General features: G+C 39.5%; 1 protein-coding gene across 2 annotated transcripts in view; it reads right to left on the bottom strand.

The window, feature by feature from the left end:
* Positions 1–5,214: 5,214 nt before the first annotated feature.
* LOC111144549 (ankyrin repeat and SOCS box containing 5) overlaps positions 5,215–19,291 on the bottom strand; it is a 48,187-nt gene continuing 34,110 nt past the window's right edge. The window contains exons 2-7 of one of the 2 annotated variants that reach the window (XM_022498876.1): positions 12,922–13,001; positions 10,605–10,712; positions 9,745–9,895; positions 9,447–9,581; positions 6,847–7,038; positions 5,215–5,644 (exon numbers count right to left, since the gene is read on the bottom strand). In XM_022498876.1, coding sequence (XP_022354584.1) covers positions 5,517–5,644; positions 6,847–7,038; positions 9,447–9,581; positions 9,745–9,895; positions 10,605–10,712; positions 12,922–13,001 — 794 coding nt within the window. In that variant the 3' untranslated portion in view covers positions 5,215–5,516. The remainder of the gene's footprint in view (positions 5,645–6,846; positions 7,039–9,446; positions 9,582–9,744; positions 9,896–10,604; positions 10,713–12,921; positions 13,002–19,291) is intronic. The other variant, XM_022498875.1, reaches the window with a different exon arrangement.

The following is a 19,291-nucleotide window of genomic DNA, read 5'->3' on the forward strand; positions in this document are numbered from 1 at the left end:
AAAAAAATGATTGCAGAGTCAACATCATCAGTTATAAATTAAATATTTACATAACAGATTAAAATCCTTTAAAGTTTTTGCAAAAAATAAAAGTCACTTAATGTGGCATATAGAATGTATTATTATATTATTATATATTATATTATATGTAATATAATATATAAAATATATTATATAATATATAAAATATAATATATAAAATATAATATATATTATATATTATTATTATTATGCAAGATAAAATATGGGCTAGATCTTGATAGTGGAGGTCTATGATATTTGCTGAATGTTTACTCATAAACACATTTATTAATGAATCTGTATATGGTTTAAAAAAAAAAGATAGGAAAGTGTTTTCTTCTTTCCCAATGAAGTTTTCCTTTAAGGGTTCATTCATTCAGTGAATTTTTGTTTTTTGAGGAGCCCTTTTGTGCTATGTTATACATTAGATCTTCATGATCCAATACTGTAGCCACAAGCTGCCTGTGGTGATTTAGATTTAAATTTAAATAAAATAAGATGAGTAACGCTGGCTACATTTCAACTGTTTAATACCAACATGTGGCCAGTGGCTGTGTTGTAGAGTGCAGCTACCCTGTCATTGCGGGAGGTTCCATTAGACAGCTGTGTGCTGGGTTATTTATAGAAGGTACACAGATATAAATATCAGTAAAAAGATCATGTACACTGAAAAGCTCTGCCACAATAAATATATGTTAGTATCAGGGAGGAAGCAAACAATTTGGCCTGAGGGACTCTAGGAGTCCTTTTGGAGGAAGTGACCTTGATTTGCATCTTATAAGGCAGTATTTTAGATTATTTATGACAGAGGTTTTGGAGGACTGGGTCTACTTTTTATTAGTGATGTGACTTCAGGCAAGTTATATAACCATTTTTATTTGTAAAAGAAGAAAATAAATAGTGTGTACCTCAGAGGGTTGTGTTAAGGATTAAATGAACAATATGCAAAGAGCCTAGAACAAGGGTAAATTATTGTTTCTAAGATAGGGAATCTGTGGGATGAGGGCGACGGAGAAGTTCCACACAGAATGATTGCTATGTGCAAAAGCACAGATGATATCATCTGAGATTTGAGAGTCTTTGAATGAGTTTGGGGAAATAACTCATTAGGGTTAGAGAAAGTGCCTAGGCTTTGGCATAAATTCTAACGCAATATTCAGGTAGTAACGGCTAAGGTGGGAGATTAGGGCCCAATTGAGCAGTGTTGCTAAAAGTCAGACCTTTCCTGTAATAAAGGTGCCACTTGTTAGGCAGACACATCTCTGTTCCAGACACACCATTCTATACTTAGCTTGTTGGAATGCCACAGTGTGATTTCTCCTTTGCTAAAACTTTTATTAAATTGTGACAATAGGGGGAGCTAGAGAGAGGCCAGGAGGGGAAGAGAAGGAGAGAAGGGAAGGGGGATTTGCTGTTTCCCCTTCTGCTTGCCTTTCACCAGGGTGTCACCACAGCAACAAAGCTTAACCTGGCAGTGACAGCTGGTTCCAGTCTCCAACTTTTTTTTTTTTTTTTTTTTTTTTTTAGCTCTCCTGGAGCAGATTTCATCATACTCGCTCAGATGTTTAGCAAACGCTGAGAAGTGACCCTCCTTCCAGAGACAGGGATTTTACTCCAGGACGGCCCTTCTGAGCTCTGGAAGAGTTGACACCAGCCCCGTAGTTACCGTCCCCCTTCAAGAGTCATTCTATGGAACTTTCCCTCCAAGTTCTAGGCTCTTATAACCCTAATTTCTTAAATCTGTTCTAGCAGTGGCAATTGCTTTCTGAATCATCTATTTCTGTTAGTTTGACTGACGTAGGAAAGACATTAGGTTTCGAAGCGGAGGGCCAAAGTCTTTGGTGCAAAAAGGTGATTTTATTAAAGCACAGGGATGGGACCCGTGGGCAGAAAGAGGTCCTGGCAATGCGGTCATGAGGAGTGGCCCTTTAGATACTTTGAAGTTGGGAGGGGGTTATGGATAATGAAAGTCTCTAAGGAATTTTGGAAGCAAGGTTTCCAGAACCTTGAGGGGGCTAGCTATTGTTAGGGAAAGGTCATTTATTACTGTCTCATAAAACACTCATCATGAGACCCTTTAGATGTATATTGGTGGGTTATATGCTTTGGGGATGATTGCCAGCATGTATCTTGGGGGATTTACAGATAAAGGACATTTCTAAAGGAATTTTTATATGTTAAAGTAGGCTTACACGGTCCTGGGGTAGGGGAAGGGGAGGTCAGGCTAGGCTTGCCTCTTGCCCCTAGCAAAGTATCAACATCAAGGTAGTTGAGTCCCCAGAAGTCACTCTGCCTGCTTTGGCGACTTGTCAGTGGGCTGGAAGTAGTCAGGAAATTTAATTATTTTTCTTTTGCCTTTGTTTCCCACACCATAATGGTCCCGCTTTAGTTTTTCAGTTGGTCAGCATCTGTTTAACCCTCCCTTATATTAAATTCGTGTTTCATGTGCATAGTTCCAGCTGCCTTCCTGACCGGATGCTGAGTGATACCCCGCTTCATAGGTGGGGTAATGTTTCTCTCCACCACTAGCTGACCTGCCTCTGACCAAGTCATCGGAGGAATGTGCTACTCCCTGTTCCTCAGATCCCGTCAGTGAGATATCATCAACAGAACGGACCTGTGGGAAGTTCTGTGGGATGTTCAGACTCTCCGAAACTCAGCTGATCTTGTGACAGAGAACAAGAGATTTGACTGAGGCAAGATCCTGAGTGTGCACTATTGCTCCTTCTTAATTAAAGCACACTAATTTTGGTCATTCTCGCAGATTATTATAGAGGGGGGGAAGTACTTCCCCAGATCAGGAACAGCGTCACGGTTGCTAGGGACTGGAGCGATTTATTCCAGTAAGGACCCTTCAAATAGGAAAGCAGCTCTAATTGGTGTTCCTGTCTGAATGAAGTGTACAATAACCACAGTCCCCCAGTAAGAGCCACCCAGCTTCCGCAGGAGCCAAACAGCCATCCAAGTCAGTGGTTGTCTTTGACTTATCACCCGTCAGTAGAAACTTCAGAGAGCTTTATTTGATATAAATATTTTGTTGAACGAGAAACACACCATTCTTAGTGCAACTGGAAGTGAAGAGTAGTATTTTAGCTAATGGATGGTGGGAAGAGGCAATACAAAGTAGCGGAAGGAGTTAGGCTGCCTTCCAGGCAGAGGGAACAGCATTTGCAAAGACAGGGAGGCAAGATGAGTTCAAGGAGAAGCAAGTCTGTTTTTTGATCTTCCTATTGTGAGTTTCCTTAGGAAGGCCCTTCGTGATCTGCCCCCTGATCACTGTCTAAAACTTGCTACAATGTTCATTTCACTGCATTTCTTTAATCTCAAGTCCAATAGTTTGGTCTGGCTTGGTCTTTGCCTTTGTGGAATTTTGTCCTTGGATCTTTATGCATGTATGTGCACATATGCACATATAATAAGATTTGGATTAAAAGACCTTTGAGGTGTCTATTTCAATGTGCACTACTCTATGCCTAATGCCCATTATACAATGATCTGAAAACTGGAGGGGAAAAAAATTAGAGCAATTGAATCTTATTCTCCATTACCTTCAATTAGAAAATCAAATACTAATTAGAGAGAAAAGAAAAGGTGTTTTATTCCAGGAATAATAGTCACACTTTAATATATTAACAAACAGATGATATATTTAAATGAGAACACTTCTTTGATAAGACAATCACACTCAAGCAAAGATACAAGATACCAGCACACTAAAATTTTAAGGTGTCCATTTTAATTTTCATATTTGTTATTTACTTCTCTTATTGGTACAGAACCAAAGAAAAGGGATGAATCACATTACCTTACACTCTAAGACTACCTCTAGCTCGGGGAAAATAGTAATAGAAACCTGTTTTACTAGAAAAGCAGTCTGAATACCTAATTATATGTAATGAGGTTACTCAATAATAAAGAAATTGAATGCACATTATTCACGAGGACATTACAAATTTGTTAGGCTGGGATATTCAGTAAAATAGACTTATATAAAACTCTCTAGCCACATAAAAGACATTTTTAAACAACATGCTACAGCCTTCTATTTTTGAAAATCTAAACATGATTTTTAAAAAATGCAATCTTAGTGACTTTGCAGTTATATTCAAGAATAGTGTACTTCCCATGGGTCTCCAAAAGTCAGCTAAGAACTAAAAAGAAAGGAATATAGGCCCCTGGGTTATTAAAATAGTGATCAAAATATTTTATCAAAATTTGATTAATTTATAAAACTCATTAAAATATTTTCTACTTCCCACAGTTGTGAGTATCCAGATTATTTTATTTCTTAGTCCACAATAGACTCAAATCTAGTCTAAATTACAAAGGAGGCACAAAATTTGTTTTACTATGTTTTCTACTGCATGGAAGTACAGTTAAAGCAGAAGATAATAAACACAGTATTAATCCTTGCAGAGGACACTACTTTGTACCCCGATACTCCCTTGCTAATACAGTCTACGCTGAACCCTTGCTTTGTGTAAGAAGGACCAGAAACAGCACTAGAAAGGTCCATGTATGGGGTAAATTTTATAAGGACTCTAAGTTTGCTAAGTGGCACCCGCTCTTTCTTTTCTTTGAAAACCCCACAATTTAAGAAGATTTCGATCTGTTTGCCACAGCCTTGGACGGCCCTGATCCTGCAGCGTGATCGGAGGCCTCTTTATCAATTGGGTATGAAGCTCAATTCCTTCAGTCCAAACCCTACCAGCTAGAGACAGTTTCTGAGGTGCAAGAAGGCTGGAGTTTATGTACAATGCACTAAAGAGAGACCCTCAGAGGCTACCCTGAAGAAGGAGGAGGTCTTAAAACAGCCTTAGCAGGGGTATAATGTACCAACCATCTCAGGATGAGACCAAAGGAGGCATAACCAGAGTCCCACCAGTTTCTGGAATGGGGACATTGAAGGTGGTGAAGTGACTAGTGCGACCTTTGCAGGGAGGGACAATTTATCTCTTCTTCACAAGCTGATCATTGTAACGACAGGTGCACATTCAGCATAGTGGGTTTCCTGAATGATAGCCATCTTTATTTCAAAAAGGATATTAGTTGCTATTTTCTAAACCATTTGCATATTTTGCATTAATATGAAAAATACAGAGAGATAATCAATGACAGTGGAACACTTAAAAGTTAATGCATTATTTGAAGAATGGAAGCATTTTAAAATAAGTAATTTCAGTAAGAGTTCACTTTCTCTTTTTCACTTTAAAAAGACAGAAATGGGGATTTCCTCCCCCCTTGTCCCCCCCAAATCCAAAAGGGTACATGGGAATGACTAATAACATTAGGGATGTTAAAAATGCTATAGTCCAAAATACAGTAAAAATGCATAAAACAGTAGTACTCACTAGTGCACTTAAAATTTAAATTCGCCTCTGTCCTGGGGCCCCCCAGTCACTTACACTCTATCGGTAACATAATTCAATATAAAATATACACTATGCAGATGAAATAGAAATGAGTTTGAAAGTATTCAGAATTATTTCACTGCTTTATCGGTACTGTAGGAAATTCTGCAATAATGTTGGCAGCTGGAGCTGTGGGATAAGGTGCAATCTTGATCTCCCTATGTAGTTTCGGATACAGAGTCGGCAAAGTTGGCAAAGAGTGCTTGGAGTAGCTGCAAAAGACAGGAAGGTATTTGTTAATTAAAATCGAAATTGACTTGTGTATGCTAAAAGATGCATGAAATAAACCATAAATAAACTACAGTGCTTTCAAGCAAACTAGGGTAGTATGACCACTATACCAGGGGCATTTGCAAAAGCATTTCTATTGCTGTTATTTATAAGTTTTATTATAATTGTGGTGTATCCCATATGGGTTCTTTAAAAAAAAAAAAAGATTTATGTATTTATTCGAGAGAGAAAGAGAGTACGCATGGGAGGAAGGGGCCAAGGGAGGGGGAGAGAGAGAATCTCAAGCAGACTCCTCTTGGTGCAGGAGCCTGATGCAGGGCTGGATCTCATGACTCTCAGCTTTGACCTGAGTGGAGATCAAAAGTCAGACGCTTAACCACCTGAGCCAGCCAGGCCCCCCTCCATATGGGTTCTTTAAAACATTAACATCTTCAGGCTTATGGTACTGTTGTTGCATTTCAAACCTCAGAAATAAATTCTGCTTTTCAAGGAAGATATAAATCAAAAGCCTCAAGAAGTGTTGGGCACTAAAGGGAGAAATTTTACATTATATTTTTTTCTCAAATTAGGCTTACTAGATAAGCCAAAATGCATTTTATTATAGTTTCTGAACCAGGCTTAAGAAAATCTGCTTAAGGGGTGCCTGGCTGGCTCCGTTGGAAGAGCATGCAACTTTTGATCTTGGGGTTGTGAGTTCGAGATTCACACTGGATATAGAGATTACTTAAATAAATAAAACTTAAAAGAAAAGAGAGAGATTCTTTATGAATAACAAAAGCCTTAGGTGTGAAAATATTTCCTGATTCTGTTTCTACAACATATCATAGAAGCTGCATGCCCTTAGAAAATAAGGCAAGTTTCCAAATATTTATTAGCAGACATTAAACAGAATTGCATATTATGTATCGTTAAAACAAATGGAACTTTTAACTTAACCAAATGAATATAAAGCTTAGGTGAGATGAAAGAGAGAAAATTAAGATCATGGTGATATCTTCTTTATAGAGAGAAACTAAGTCAAAAAAATTATCTGCTTTAAAAAAAATTATCTGCTTTCACACAAAGCATTTTAAATGTTATGCTGTTATCAGCTCATATGCCAACAAAAAGTTGTTCAGTTTTGTCTACTTTTATATATATAAAAAATATATTTTTGTGTTTTTAAATGTGCACGCATTCTTACCTTCATGTTGAAGCAATAACCTTTCCACCAAACTGCTAGAAGTAGCTACATCTACAGGTCGCAGAAGCTCTGTGTTTTTGGCATTGATATCTGCTCCAAACTCGAGCAGTAAGTTTACAATTTCCGTGCTGTACTGCTGGGCAGCAGCGTGTAATGGAGTGTCCCAATATTTGCCTTTTTGTACATCAGCACCTACATGTAAATAAGGAATGAGGATAAATGCAAACCAAAACTGTTAGACCAGTCAGGTACCTCAGCGCAGGTAGGAAGGTGTAACACCAAGAGAACCTCACCCCTGTATGTAATGAGTTATTTTTCTCTCTCTACATATACATATATACATACACTTCATATATACATATACAGATATTAAATCTTACAACTTGGTACATCTGGGTAGAGAGTACACACACTTACGTTCCCTAATATTTTTTTCTCTATGCTTGAAAGATGCCATAGTCAACAATATTTCTACATTTTTTGAAGTCTCCAAAGTAATCCTATTAACTAGTATTATAAACAGAGTATTATAAACAATTGGATTCACTCATATCTGCTTTCATTGTAATTGATATTTCTTAGGATTGTTTAAGAGCTTAATGCTCTTCGTCTTTTCATTTATTTTGAGGCAATAGAGCTCTTTTTGTTTCCTGGAAAACTCATGAATTTAGATGTGTGAGCCATTTAGGTAAAATGAATACAGATTTTCCTGTCACTTCTCACTCATAGAGTATAAATCAGTAAATATACAAAAGCATTGAGCATCTTTAAGTAGAAAGGCACATTGTATTTCTACACGCAAAGTAAAGTTTTTAAAAAATCTTGCATTAGGGCTCCTGAGTGGCTCAGTGGGTTAGGCCTCTGCCTTCGCCTCGGGTCATGGACTCAGGGTCCTGAAATCGAGCCCCACATCGGGCTCTCTGCTCAGCGGGGAGCCTGCTTCCCCCCCTCTCTCTGCCTGCCTCTCTGCCTACTTGTGATCTCTCTCTCTGTCAAATAAATAAATAAAATATTTTTTTAAAAACTGTGCATTAAAAAAAAACCTTACCTGTTAAATTATTTATTATTGCATAGTTATTTTTTCTTAGTCTGAGCCCTGGCACGTGGTAATCATTCAATGCATGTGCAACAAATAAATACTGTATAATGCTGGAAAGAATAATAACCTCATTTTCCAGTACATAAGTGGTTAGGACACCGAGAAATATCTATCAGTAAAAATGCATAAGTCCTTTCAACTCGGTTTTCTGAAACTATTGTTAAAACTAATGATGTTTACAAGAAGCAATACTTTTTAAGAGTCCCTTTAGGCCTTCCTGCTACTTTCAAATCTCAATAAATGTAATTGTTTTCTTATTTTTAAAAATATAAAATGTTTAGTAAAAGAATGATAGCCCATAACAAAATTCTCCATAGAGAAAGCATAAACTCTGTTGCTTATGCTAATTTTATGGGAGAACAGAGCCTGATAATAACAATCAATCCACAATTACTGTAATACTTTCTCAGTATCTTTTTTACCCAATATAAAATATTTGGTGGAAAGATTAATATTCTCAGCAAAGTAAAACAAAACAAAACAAGGCAATAAAAAACTCTTCTAGTTCTACGAATTCATGGGAGACCACAGCCAGAAAATAGCAATGTGTCAATGTTGACTAGCAGAGGTCACATTTAAGACTCTTACTAGATGTAATGGGAGTGAACTGCAGAAACTGCCTACAAGAAGCTTATAACTTAGCTAAGATAATGTGAGGAACACAGGAAGAGTTTACTAAAACTCTCTGTCAGTGTGTATCAGAGGCCAAATGATTGCATAAACAGTAAAGAGCCTAGAAGTCCATTTACTCATTTTACATGTATTTTAGGCCCCTACCATATGACAGGCACTGTGGTAGGGAAAGGAGTTGATGGGGGAAAGGACATAATCCACATCCTTCGAAGAGCTCCCATTCCTATGTGGGAGATGCCACTATGGTCTCAAAAGATTAAGGCAAATTTCTCAAGAGGCTAAAGTTGAGCCTTGAGGAACTGGTGTGTTTCAAGTAAGAGGAAAAGGCCATTCAGTCCTTTTCGGTAAATGGGACAGGACAAAGTCTGAGAAAACACATGAGTTCTTATTGGTAGAAGATAAGGTTATCTAAGCCGTTACTATCCTTAAAATTTCTTTTGATGGATTTATTCATGGACAGATACATATTTGGTGACATTATAGTCAACCTTGAGGTTTTAAATTTTATGACCTTTTTAAGTGGGGTTTTTGGACTTGTGGGGTGAAGTAGAGTTATCAAGAACGCAATTCTTTTATTGTGGGTTATATACCTACATGCAACAATGCTTAACATTTTTTTTTCTTTAAGTGGCCTCCACACCCAGCATGGAGCTCAGTGCAGGTCTTGAACTCAAGACCCTGAGATCAAGACCTGAGCTGAGATCAAGAGATCAAGAGACAGATGCTTAACTGCCTGAGCCACCCAGGCACCCCAGGAACACTTTCAGCAATGAGATATCTTTATACAGATTATGTAGAGAAATAAATATGGACCTGAATCATTGCTTGTGAGTATGGATAGAATGGGAGATGTTTTAAAGAAAATTACCAGCATAAAGAAGCTTCCGGATGCAGTGGAACTGTTGTGACATACAAGCCACATAGAGAGGAGTTCCTAAATGAGGAATGTCTTGGTCAACGTCTATGCCCCAAGATATCAGGATTTCTAGGCATTCATGATGACCTGCCAACATAAGGTAGAGATGAGTTTACTTTTCTTCAATATCTATCCCCCTGCACCTCACCCCACGCTGTTGCCTGCAGTGACCCATTGGAAGAAAAATGGAGCACTGCATTTTGCTAAAGGAATGTTGTCCCCTTGTCACTGACTCCGATAACTACGTTACCTTTACTGGCGGCCTCATGGGTGGGAGAAGGAAGACAGGACTCCAGCTGGGGTTTGGCACCATATTCCAAAAGAAGTTCCGCGCAGCTAGCGCTGCCTTGTGAGCATGCGTTGAATAACGGGGTCACTCCATCTATTGTGATGGCATTTACCTGAACCGAGCCAAAGTTTAAGATTGAGACTCACAGTCCTCCGTGATGAAATGCGAGGCATTTAAAATAGGTACACGATCCAACAGAAATCATTGGGAAAACGTGTGCAGTAAATACAACCAAGTATATTTAACTACTACACATCAATAAGCAAAGCTTTTAAAAGCCAAGAGAGAAACAGAAATATGATGTGGCAGGTAATTTGCAAGAGTGGGCATGCAGCTAGTAAATGTCATGAAAAGAAATACATATCCAGAATCAAATACACAGAAACTAATTCAATGGTTAGGTGCCTTTCACTTAGGAAAACAGGTCCACGAATGTTGACAAGAGTTGTGATGAGGCAGGTCATCCTGCTGGTGGCAATGTGAATTAGTGAACTTGGAAATTCTCTGAGAATCCATCTAAAGAAAATCATCCAATAGATGGGCAACTATTACAGGCATCAAGAGGTCTACTCATTGTTGTTTAGAATCACGGAAGCGGGAAATAACTTAGAGAGTGTTTCTGTATTATTATGCAGAATGCTACCCATTTTTGCAATGATTGGAAATCCTTCCTAGAGTACACTGAAGGGACTGAAGCAATATGATTTTTATTCTGCTATTTTTGAAAACTACTAAGAAGGAAAGAAAAGCAAAGTGAGAACTTTGTTCCGTTCTCTTAGTCAGTAGATGTGAAATCATTTATGGTTTGGATGGGTACCTACATTAGCTCCAGCTTCCAGTAGAGTTCTGGCGCACGCCACATGGTCTCCGAGGCAGGCTTCGTGCAAGGGGGTGATGTGGTCTATGGTTACTGCATTTACATTATAACCCTAAATATGATATGAATCATATTGAAAGGTGAGCAAAAAGTTATATGAAATCATCTATACAAATATAATTAGGGACATACAAGATCAAAGACTCTCAGGAAATCAGGTTTAAGTTCAGCAGGGGAGGCCAATTCTGATTCCATAGAGTCAATCAGTTGTCAAAACTCCTCATTATTATAACACAACCCTTTCTAAACCCGAGCGCCTTATGTATTTTAAGAGATTGAGCATGTTTTTTAAAAATTCTCCTTCCTTAACTTTCTTTGGTCTTTATGAATTGTTTTGATTGTTATTGTTGTTTTGGTTTTGTTTTGTTTTGTAGAACTAAAGACTATTCATAGGCTGGATCACTTGTTTTGATTGGAGCTGTAATATTAGTTATATCAGTCCAGACCGGGGTGGGGGGGTAGGAGTACTCTAAATTGTAGTAAGCTGCTTTGTGAATTTTGTCCCTAGACAGGAGTGACAAAGGTCTATACTAGATTGAGAGCTCTGATTATGAAGTCAGTTACACTTAGGTTTAAAGCCCTGTTCCATGATGCAGTAATTATTTTAATTTGGATGAGTACACTAACCTTTAGATGTTAGGGTCATTATGAGGATTAAATGACATGATGCATGGAAAGCAATTATTGTTACAGTGTCGAGCAGATAGAAATTGTTCCACTTTATTTGCTTATCCAATCAAAACCAAGTAAACACTTTAAACATCCTTATTCTAGTTAAACTAATAATGTCAGACTAAAATAATGAAATCTTCTTAGTACATGAGACTCTTTGCTTTCTTGCTATTTTTGGCAACTCATTGTCTATTGACAATCATACCAAGCACTATCTTAGGAAGATTTTTGCATCCAAATCCCCATAGCATTAAGAATTACCATGTCTGTAATACCAGCACGGATGGGAGGAATCTTAAAATGAAGGCAAGGAAATAACCCTGCCAGATCTTGGTCACTAGCAAGTGGCAACTTCTTAGATCTTTTCAGTTATCCTTTCAAAGATTTCGAATTGTCTAGCCAGCGGTCAGACTCGGGGAGCTAATTCCTAACTGCCCCACGCTGGGCTGACCAGGTGGCAGAGTCCGCAAAGGTCCAGATTCCCTTTCACGTTGGGCTTTCGGGGCAGCTTCTGACTCTTCGGGCTGGTGTGTCAGTGGATACGAGATACATGTTGAAAAATATCCTAAGACCGCTCTCCTTTCAGAGAATGGAATGACCCTTTCAGTAGGGGGTAGGGAGCTAGGGGTTACCTTTAGAAATCACTGACTTTTTTTGCGGGTGTCTTTTTGTTGTTGTTTTTTTGTTTTTATTCTCATCAAGTGGTGAGCAAAGAAAATGGCCGCATGGTTATCATGGAACTGGAGAGCCCCAAAGGAGCCTCCGGACCTACATGTTCGTTCTCTAGGTAAGGAAATGAGGGGCATGAGATCATGACTCACTCTAAGTACAGCCTGGAGTCCAGGTGCCTTAAAGTCCCAGAGGAACACCACCTTTCCTTCCCTTTCAGCCGTCTGAGAACATCCCTTTCTCCCCGATACTGGGAAGGACTAGGACAATGACTTCCAGATCTGGGTGTACATTGGAATCACGTTGGGAAATTTAAAAAATGCACAGGCCAACCCAGAGTCCTTTCCACGCTGGTAAAGCACCTCTGCTTTTCATTTTTTCCCTGATGAATCTGAGGAGGAGGGAGGTGGAAAAATGATTGTTCTGTCCCGTCTGTGGGCAATTCTCCACCACATGTTACCGTTAATGTAAAAAAGATTGCTGAGGCTTCTGCTCTGATGATCCCTTTTTGTATATTTTATGAGTAAAACTTCCTTTGCAATTAGCTGTCCACATTGTATAAAGTTATAAAGCGTGTTGTATAAAGCTGTCCACATTGTATAAAGTTATAAAGTGTGTGTGAAGTGCTTAATGAATAATACGGACATCCAATTCCTTCTTGCTGAACTAGGTCTATCAGTGAACAGGTATATTCTATGAGAAATGGGAACTATTAAGACATAAGATTATACCAAAATATTTATAAAGAAATTTCAAAGATAAATGGAAATGAATGAACTGACTGATAATAGGGGTTAAAACAAAAAAGAGAGGGGACATTTACTAGGCAGCTTTCTTATTGTCGCGTTGATTATTCTTGAAAATTAATGTTCTAGGCTCATGGGAAAGGGACATATTTCAAGCCATAAGTACTATTTTACCTGTGATAACAATGTTCGCAGAGCGAGAAGGCGACCTTGACTTGCTGCTTCGTGTAGTGGTGACCGATCTGCCCAGGAACCTGGCGGAAAAGAAAGAAAACAAGATCTGTGAGTCATCTGTTCTAACCCTAGCAGATACAATCAGTTACTGTGAAATACACACTCTTCAGAGTCTGTGTTCAACAAGATGATCACAATACCTGTTCCACATTAGCAGGAAATCTGATTCTTGTCTCCAGGATCCAGATGGGCAGTTTCCAAACACAGTGGAATATAATGCATGTTCTGGAACTGATCTATCCCAGAACTCCTGGACCTTTTGAACTATTCTCCAAAGAAGTGAAGGATTATGCCACAAACATATATGTTTCACTTTTTCGGGACACTTTCAGCAGGGATAGCTTCTAGAACATGCACTCCCTACATTCCACGCCTGCCCTGCTTGTCCCCTCTTCTCTCTGCACCCCCAGACTGCCTTGACCTTACAGCTTGCCCTAGGGTATAAAGGGGCTACAGCAAGTTGCCAAGGGGATCGAGGAGCCCTTCCCTGAGTCCTGAACTGTGGAACAAGCTAGGAGGGCCCTAGAAAGGGGTGTCACAGGTTGGAAGGAGCAGACTGCTGTCAGCTCTGGAAATGGTCTTGAAAAGTGCCAAGGGCTCACTCAGGTCTCACTGATTCTCCATGTACCAGTGGCAGTACTGATCCCTCAGCCCCATACCCTGATGAAAAAGGCACTGACCTGCCATGTCCCCCCCCAGTTCCCCTTCTTTACATGCCTTTTGCAACCCTCCCATTAGAAAAATCAGTGCCTCTTATATGGAAATCACCCCTTCCTTTTTTCCCCCAGGGCCACTTGGCATCCAACCACACCCATCTCTCCCACTGTAGTCTGTCTGGGAGGTTTTAGATGATACTGGGTTGGTGCACAGTAATTTTCTTGTAATATAAACAGGATCAGCACTGTTGATTCTATTTAACAGACATGGGAGATCATGCTGGAGGTTTTTACTGTGATTAAACATGCAGACTATGCAAATCAGAAAAACATTAATTTCAAGGGGATCAATGATTGATAAACTGAAGAGCAAGAGGCTGACTAGGGAGAAAACATTCCCGACGTGATAGGATTATGTCTACTAGTATCTGTCTTCTTATCTACTAATTCTTATCTACTAATTCTTCCTCTTATTTTGGATCCAAGAGCCGCAATAAATGTAATTTTTAAAAACCCTGCTAATCAGTGATAGTGCGATTCCAATAAAGCCACTTAGCTGTTAGAAACAAATTTTATGAAAGGCATGTCTAAAGCTTCTTAAATAGGTCAGATAAATTAGTGGAAACATGGTAAGGAGTCCTACTTTAGAAACCACTTCACTGCTCCCGTGCTTTCCTACCTTTGAGAAAGCCTACACAGACACCAAGACTTCTACACTGTGGTCTTACAGAACTTTTGCCAAAACCCCATAAAGGAGATTCCACTGAATAAAATGTGGGTCACACACATATCACAGGATAAATGAAACGACCAAGTGAACCTGGTGGAGAGGAGAGAAGCCAACTGCCAATCATCCACCTATTTTTTTTTATATCCAGTGATAATATGGGATGTTATGAAAGATACAAATCCTAAGGGCGGGACCAGACCTCCTTACTGTATTAGTAGCTGGGGCCAAATAGCGATGACTATGCACGACAGCTAGGCAAGCTGGCTGAGCGCACTCTCATTTCCTTCTCACACGTGCTCAAGTGTGTACAATGGTTGGCTCTATTCTAAAGCTGGGGAATGAGCCAAAGGAACGAAATCGTTTAAGGAGAGTCACACATGATCTAACTAGAGCTGGGCCTCCCAGTCACGACACTGCGCTGTTTTCCTTCCTATCCACTATGATTTCTTGCTTATTCAAAAGGATTAGCTTATTCAAAAGCCAGACATCCAATTCTTGGAGCTGTTAACTGAAAGAAGAGTTACTGTTACTAGCTCGGGGGCATCCTTTCTTTCCAGTAGGTGACGCTCCTATTATATAGTAAAAGGAGAATTGAAGTAATGCACACCAGTAAACGTTGGTTGATAGGATCAAATCTGGTGGCAAAGCAGTAATTCTTAAGAAAGTGGAACATGATATCTTACTGAAGAAAGTGCAAAAATCACCATCATAAATAATATTATTTGGGGGAACAACTACGTTTCGAGTTTCAGCTTCTGAGATGAAATCTAATGCTTTAAAAATCATACACATCTGTTTTATTATCAAAGTCAACAACTTGGTTGCAGAGTGAAACTCTGGAGAACTTTGGACATAATATTGATTTTATTGTGAATATTTAAATAAGAAAACTATAATAGTCGCTTTCCAACGAGATTGTATCAGTCCAGCTTATTCAGCAGAGCAGTAGTAAATTAATAAAGTTACACTATCCAATGTTTAAATGTATGCATTTAAATAGTCATTTGTAGTACCTGTAATGATCATGTTTTCCCTCCTGTATATGGCTTAATAAATTTCATTCCCTTCATTGATCACTAGAAGGTAGACGTGGAATGACATGATGCCACTCAGGATTGCTGCTTCTTTCATTGTCACTAGCTAAAGGGTAACTGACCAGAAGGTGGGATTGGGAAAATCTTAGAGAAATGGTCTTTTGGATTCGTTTTGGGCTTATTTCTACCTGGCATGTTCACGAAAACCTTTAAGGGGCAACAAAGCTAACGGTATTTGCAGCCGATGGGAACTTGATATCCCTCTTTTCATATGAATGCATTTGCCCATCAAAATTATTATAGTAGACTTCTGAACAATTTCAGTGTTGCTTGCTTCACAAAAGAAAGGACCAAAAAAAAAAAAAAAAAAAAAGAAAGGTTCATTTAGAAAACAGGCCACAGAAGTAATAAAATAAAGAAACAAAAGTATTTCAATGCAGTGTCCCATATGCCAAGTGCCAGCTTCCCCGCAGACTATCCCGCAGCTTCCTGTCCCACTGCTCCGCAGCTTTCTGACCCACTGACATTGTCTTCATCACTAAGACTTAGGTCTAAGAAAGATGGGAAGAAAAAAGGCTGACACTTATGTGTATTTGCTATTTCTATTAATATGACCTCCAATGGCAAGACAAAGGAGTTAAATGTCACCGTAACCCGCAGGAAAGGTTCATGTGGGGGTGTCAGTGACAAACCACTGCAAATCGACAATGTTGGACGAGGAATCCGTTGGTCCATGAGTCAGGGGCAGAGGGTGTGAGAATGTATCCCCCTGTTGTTTTCCTGGGATGAACTCAGCTCTGCACACGTGCATGGGACCCCTGCTGTCTGTCATTATTCCTTCAAGAACTAGGATAGTGGGGTGGGGGGGGGGAGCAGGAGACTGATGGGAGGAGTTAATGGGGCTGGAGCCCAGCAGCTCCCCAGGGGAAAGACAGAGGGGCCAGGCAGGCCAGGATCTGCATCCCAGTTTAAGACAGTGGCTTCCCCCATGAAGTCACCTAACTTTTCCCTGAAAAATGGGGCAAGCACCACCAACAACTGGACAGGATTGAGGTGGGGGGGACTGGAAATAAATGGGTGAAGTGCCTGATCCATAAACGCACAATAGATAATCACCTAGTATTTTTGCTAAACAAACTGGTAAATGAGAGAGATTTTGATATGAATCTTATGGAACCATCATTTTTCTCCAAAACTAGAGAAACTCAAGCCATGAATGAATAGCAGCCACTATTGACTAAAATAATTTTCACTGCTATCAGTTTAATTAAACTAAATAGAGCAGCTGAGGGACTAATAAATGCATTTAAGCCAACAATCAACATCTGCTGCCATGTTTTCTTTTCCCAAGTAAGCCACAGAAAATAAGCATGTGTCCATCTACTGAAGGAGTGACCATGCCTGGATTCAAAGCAAAAAGCTTTTTGTTTGTTTGAACTCTGCTTACTTAACTCCCAAGCAACCCCACTTCATTGGTTTCCTTGTAATGCCGTAGAACAGTCTCTGAAATTAATCCAGGAACAGGTGAGAATCAAAGGCTACCAGATCGAATTCTAGCTCCTGTTCTGAACTAAGTCTCCACCCCGCCCTACTTCTTCCCTCCAAAATCTGATGTCCGGCAATTGCAAATTTCCATTCAGATGTGTTCAATATAAAATCTCTTACCTTTCAATATGGGTATGCTTTATATTACAAAGATTTATAAGCTTTCTTGAAACCAAGCAAAATTATACATGTCTTCATAGATAGCAGTTGCGTAACTTTTCAGTCTTGTCAGACTTTAATGGGCTAGCTCAGATTTTTTTAAAGGTCCAGTTTAACTCCTGAGGATAAGTTACTCACTGTGACAACTGTTTTCTACAAAACACCTGTAACTTTCCCCACGATAATCGGATGCTTACTGTGAAGGTCTCGCTGAGGCTACACATGAGCTGACTTGACTATATTTAGACACAACACCCGTCCCCAGACATCTGGGATACAATTTACAGAGAGCATGCCTGCCCTGTTCTGTAAACAACGCATTGCTAGAGTAAAAACAGCCACTCTCTTAGCTAATACCCAGTTTGGTAAAGGTCTGTACCATACCTAAATCGCCGTCTCCCCATGGCACTTCAAGCCAGCCACTGCTGAGGTAAATCCGACTCATATCTCTTTGTTTTTATCAGCATTAAAAAAAAAATTGCTGGGGCGCCTGGGTGGCTCAGTGGGTTAAAGCCTCTGTCTTCGGCTCAGGTCATGATCCCAGGGTCCTGGGATCAAGCCCCGCATCAGGCTCTCTGCTCAGCACGGAGCGTGCTTCCCCCTCTCTCTCTGCCTGCCTCTCTGCCTACTTGTGATCTCTCTCTCTCTCTCTCTGTCAAATAAATAAATAAAATCTTAAAAAAGAAAAAAAAAAAAGAAAAAAAATTGCTTGTCACGTGCTTGTTCCATTCAGCCATCTTAAGGAGCTCTGAGCTCCTTGTAACATGACCTTTCACCTCCAAAACCAAACAGGGCTTGTGAAAATCTGATTTATTTTCCAAATTGCTTTTCCTTATTGATTCTTTCTCCTTGACAAATTGCTTATCCTAAGGTATTTTTTGTTTGCAGTATGTGCCTTGCAATAAAATCAGAGTATTACAATTATAGCTCTGCCCATAGCTATGATGAAACTGATTTATTTTTTAGAAAGTCGTTTCCTGGCTCTCCTTCTTAGTCCCAAGCACAGAAGTAGGCTGTAGACTCACTCCCGAGCAAACTTTCCAGTGGTACGGAGGGCTCTCTGAGTTTGGGTCACACCCACTTTCCTCAGTTGGTCCCAAAATAGGAAAGTCAGGACACTTATCTCAGACAGGAAACTGTAAGGAGAGGTGGGAGGCAATGGCATCTTCACATTTGAATCAGTGCCAAATGTTAATGCATTTTACAGCTCTCTTTGCTCTAAAGCATTAAACCAAAAATCTTGTTTCTAATGGCAATGGATTTACCATGAATCCAATGAAACTCAAGTTCAGGACCCCTACATTGCACGGACACTTTCTAAGACTGTGAACTATGTTATTTTGCTTAAAGAAGATCCCCAAATGCAGATAAGCTTCAGGCTCAACATCTGGCCCATCCTTACACACAGGTTTGCAAAATAATTAAAAATCAACAGGCATTTACTGACCTTGACTGTGTACTTTTCTGTTTAACCACGTTAATAGAGCCACACAGACCCATGGGGACATGCTTGACAAGGAGGGAAGTAACATACTATTAAAACCAGTCCCTTCCAAGCTTAAGACTCTCCTTTCTTTCCATTCCTGTTGCCTTTCTAGAAGTTTCCTCAGAAAAATCTAGTTCAGATCTGAAACCACCAGTTGTGTCCCGGGAACTTCAGGTATAAATGGTGAGTTGCATGGATCTGTGACTTACTCTAACTGGTCTCTTGTTCGTGGTCTAGGATCCCTTCATTATGTCTTAAGAAGATAATGTCTGGCCCCAAACAGAAAAAAACAACAGGTGAGTGAAAAAAGTATCAGGGTTGATCTAAAAAAAAAAAAAAAGAAGAAGAAGAAGAAGACAAAATTTCCAACAAAGTGAAGACAATGGATTCCCCTACCATATCCACAAATATCCAAAATCAAGAGAGAAAGAGATTTTAACACCCTCTCCAGGTAACAATGCTGCTCTTGGAAGAGACTACTCAGTCATCCCAATTAACTGTCACTGGTCCCTGGCACTGTGGACAGAGCACGCTGGACGTCTTCAGATGGATCTGAGTTCAAATCCCAGCACAGATGCTGGTTGTGTGAACTTGATAGTGTTTTAACCTCTTGAACATCAGTTTTCTCAGCCATGAAGGGAAGGATAAGTCTATGTACACCACAGGGTTGTAAGTGAACATGAAGTGCTTAGCACAGTAC

Source organism: Enhydra lutris, unplaced genomic scaffold (assembly GCF_002288905.1).
Source record: "Enhydra lutris kenyoni isolate GAN:26980312 unplaced genomic scaffold, ASM228890v2 scaffoldscaffold11, whole genome shotgun sequence".
Taxonomy (NCBI): domain Eukaryota; kingdom Metazoa; phylum Chordata; class Mammalia; order Carnivora; family Mustelidae; genus Enhydra; species Enhydra lutris.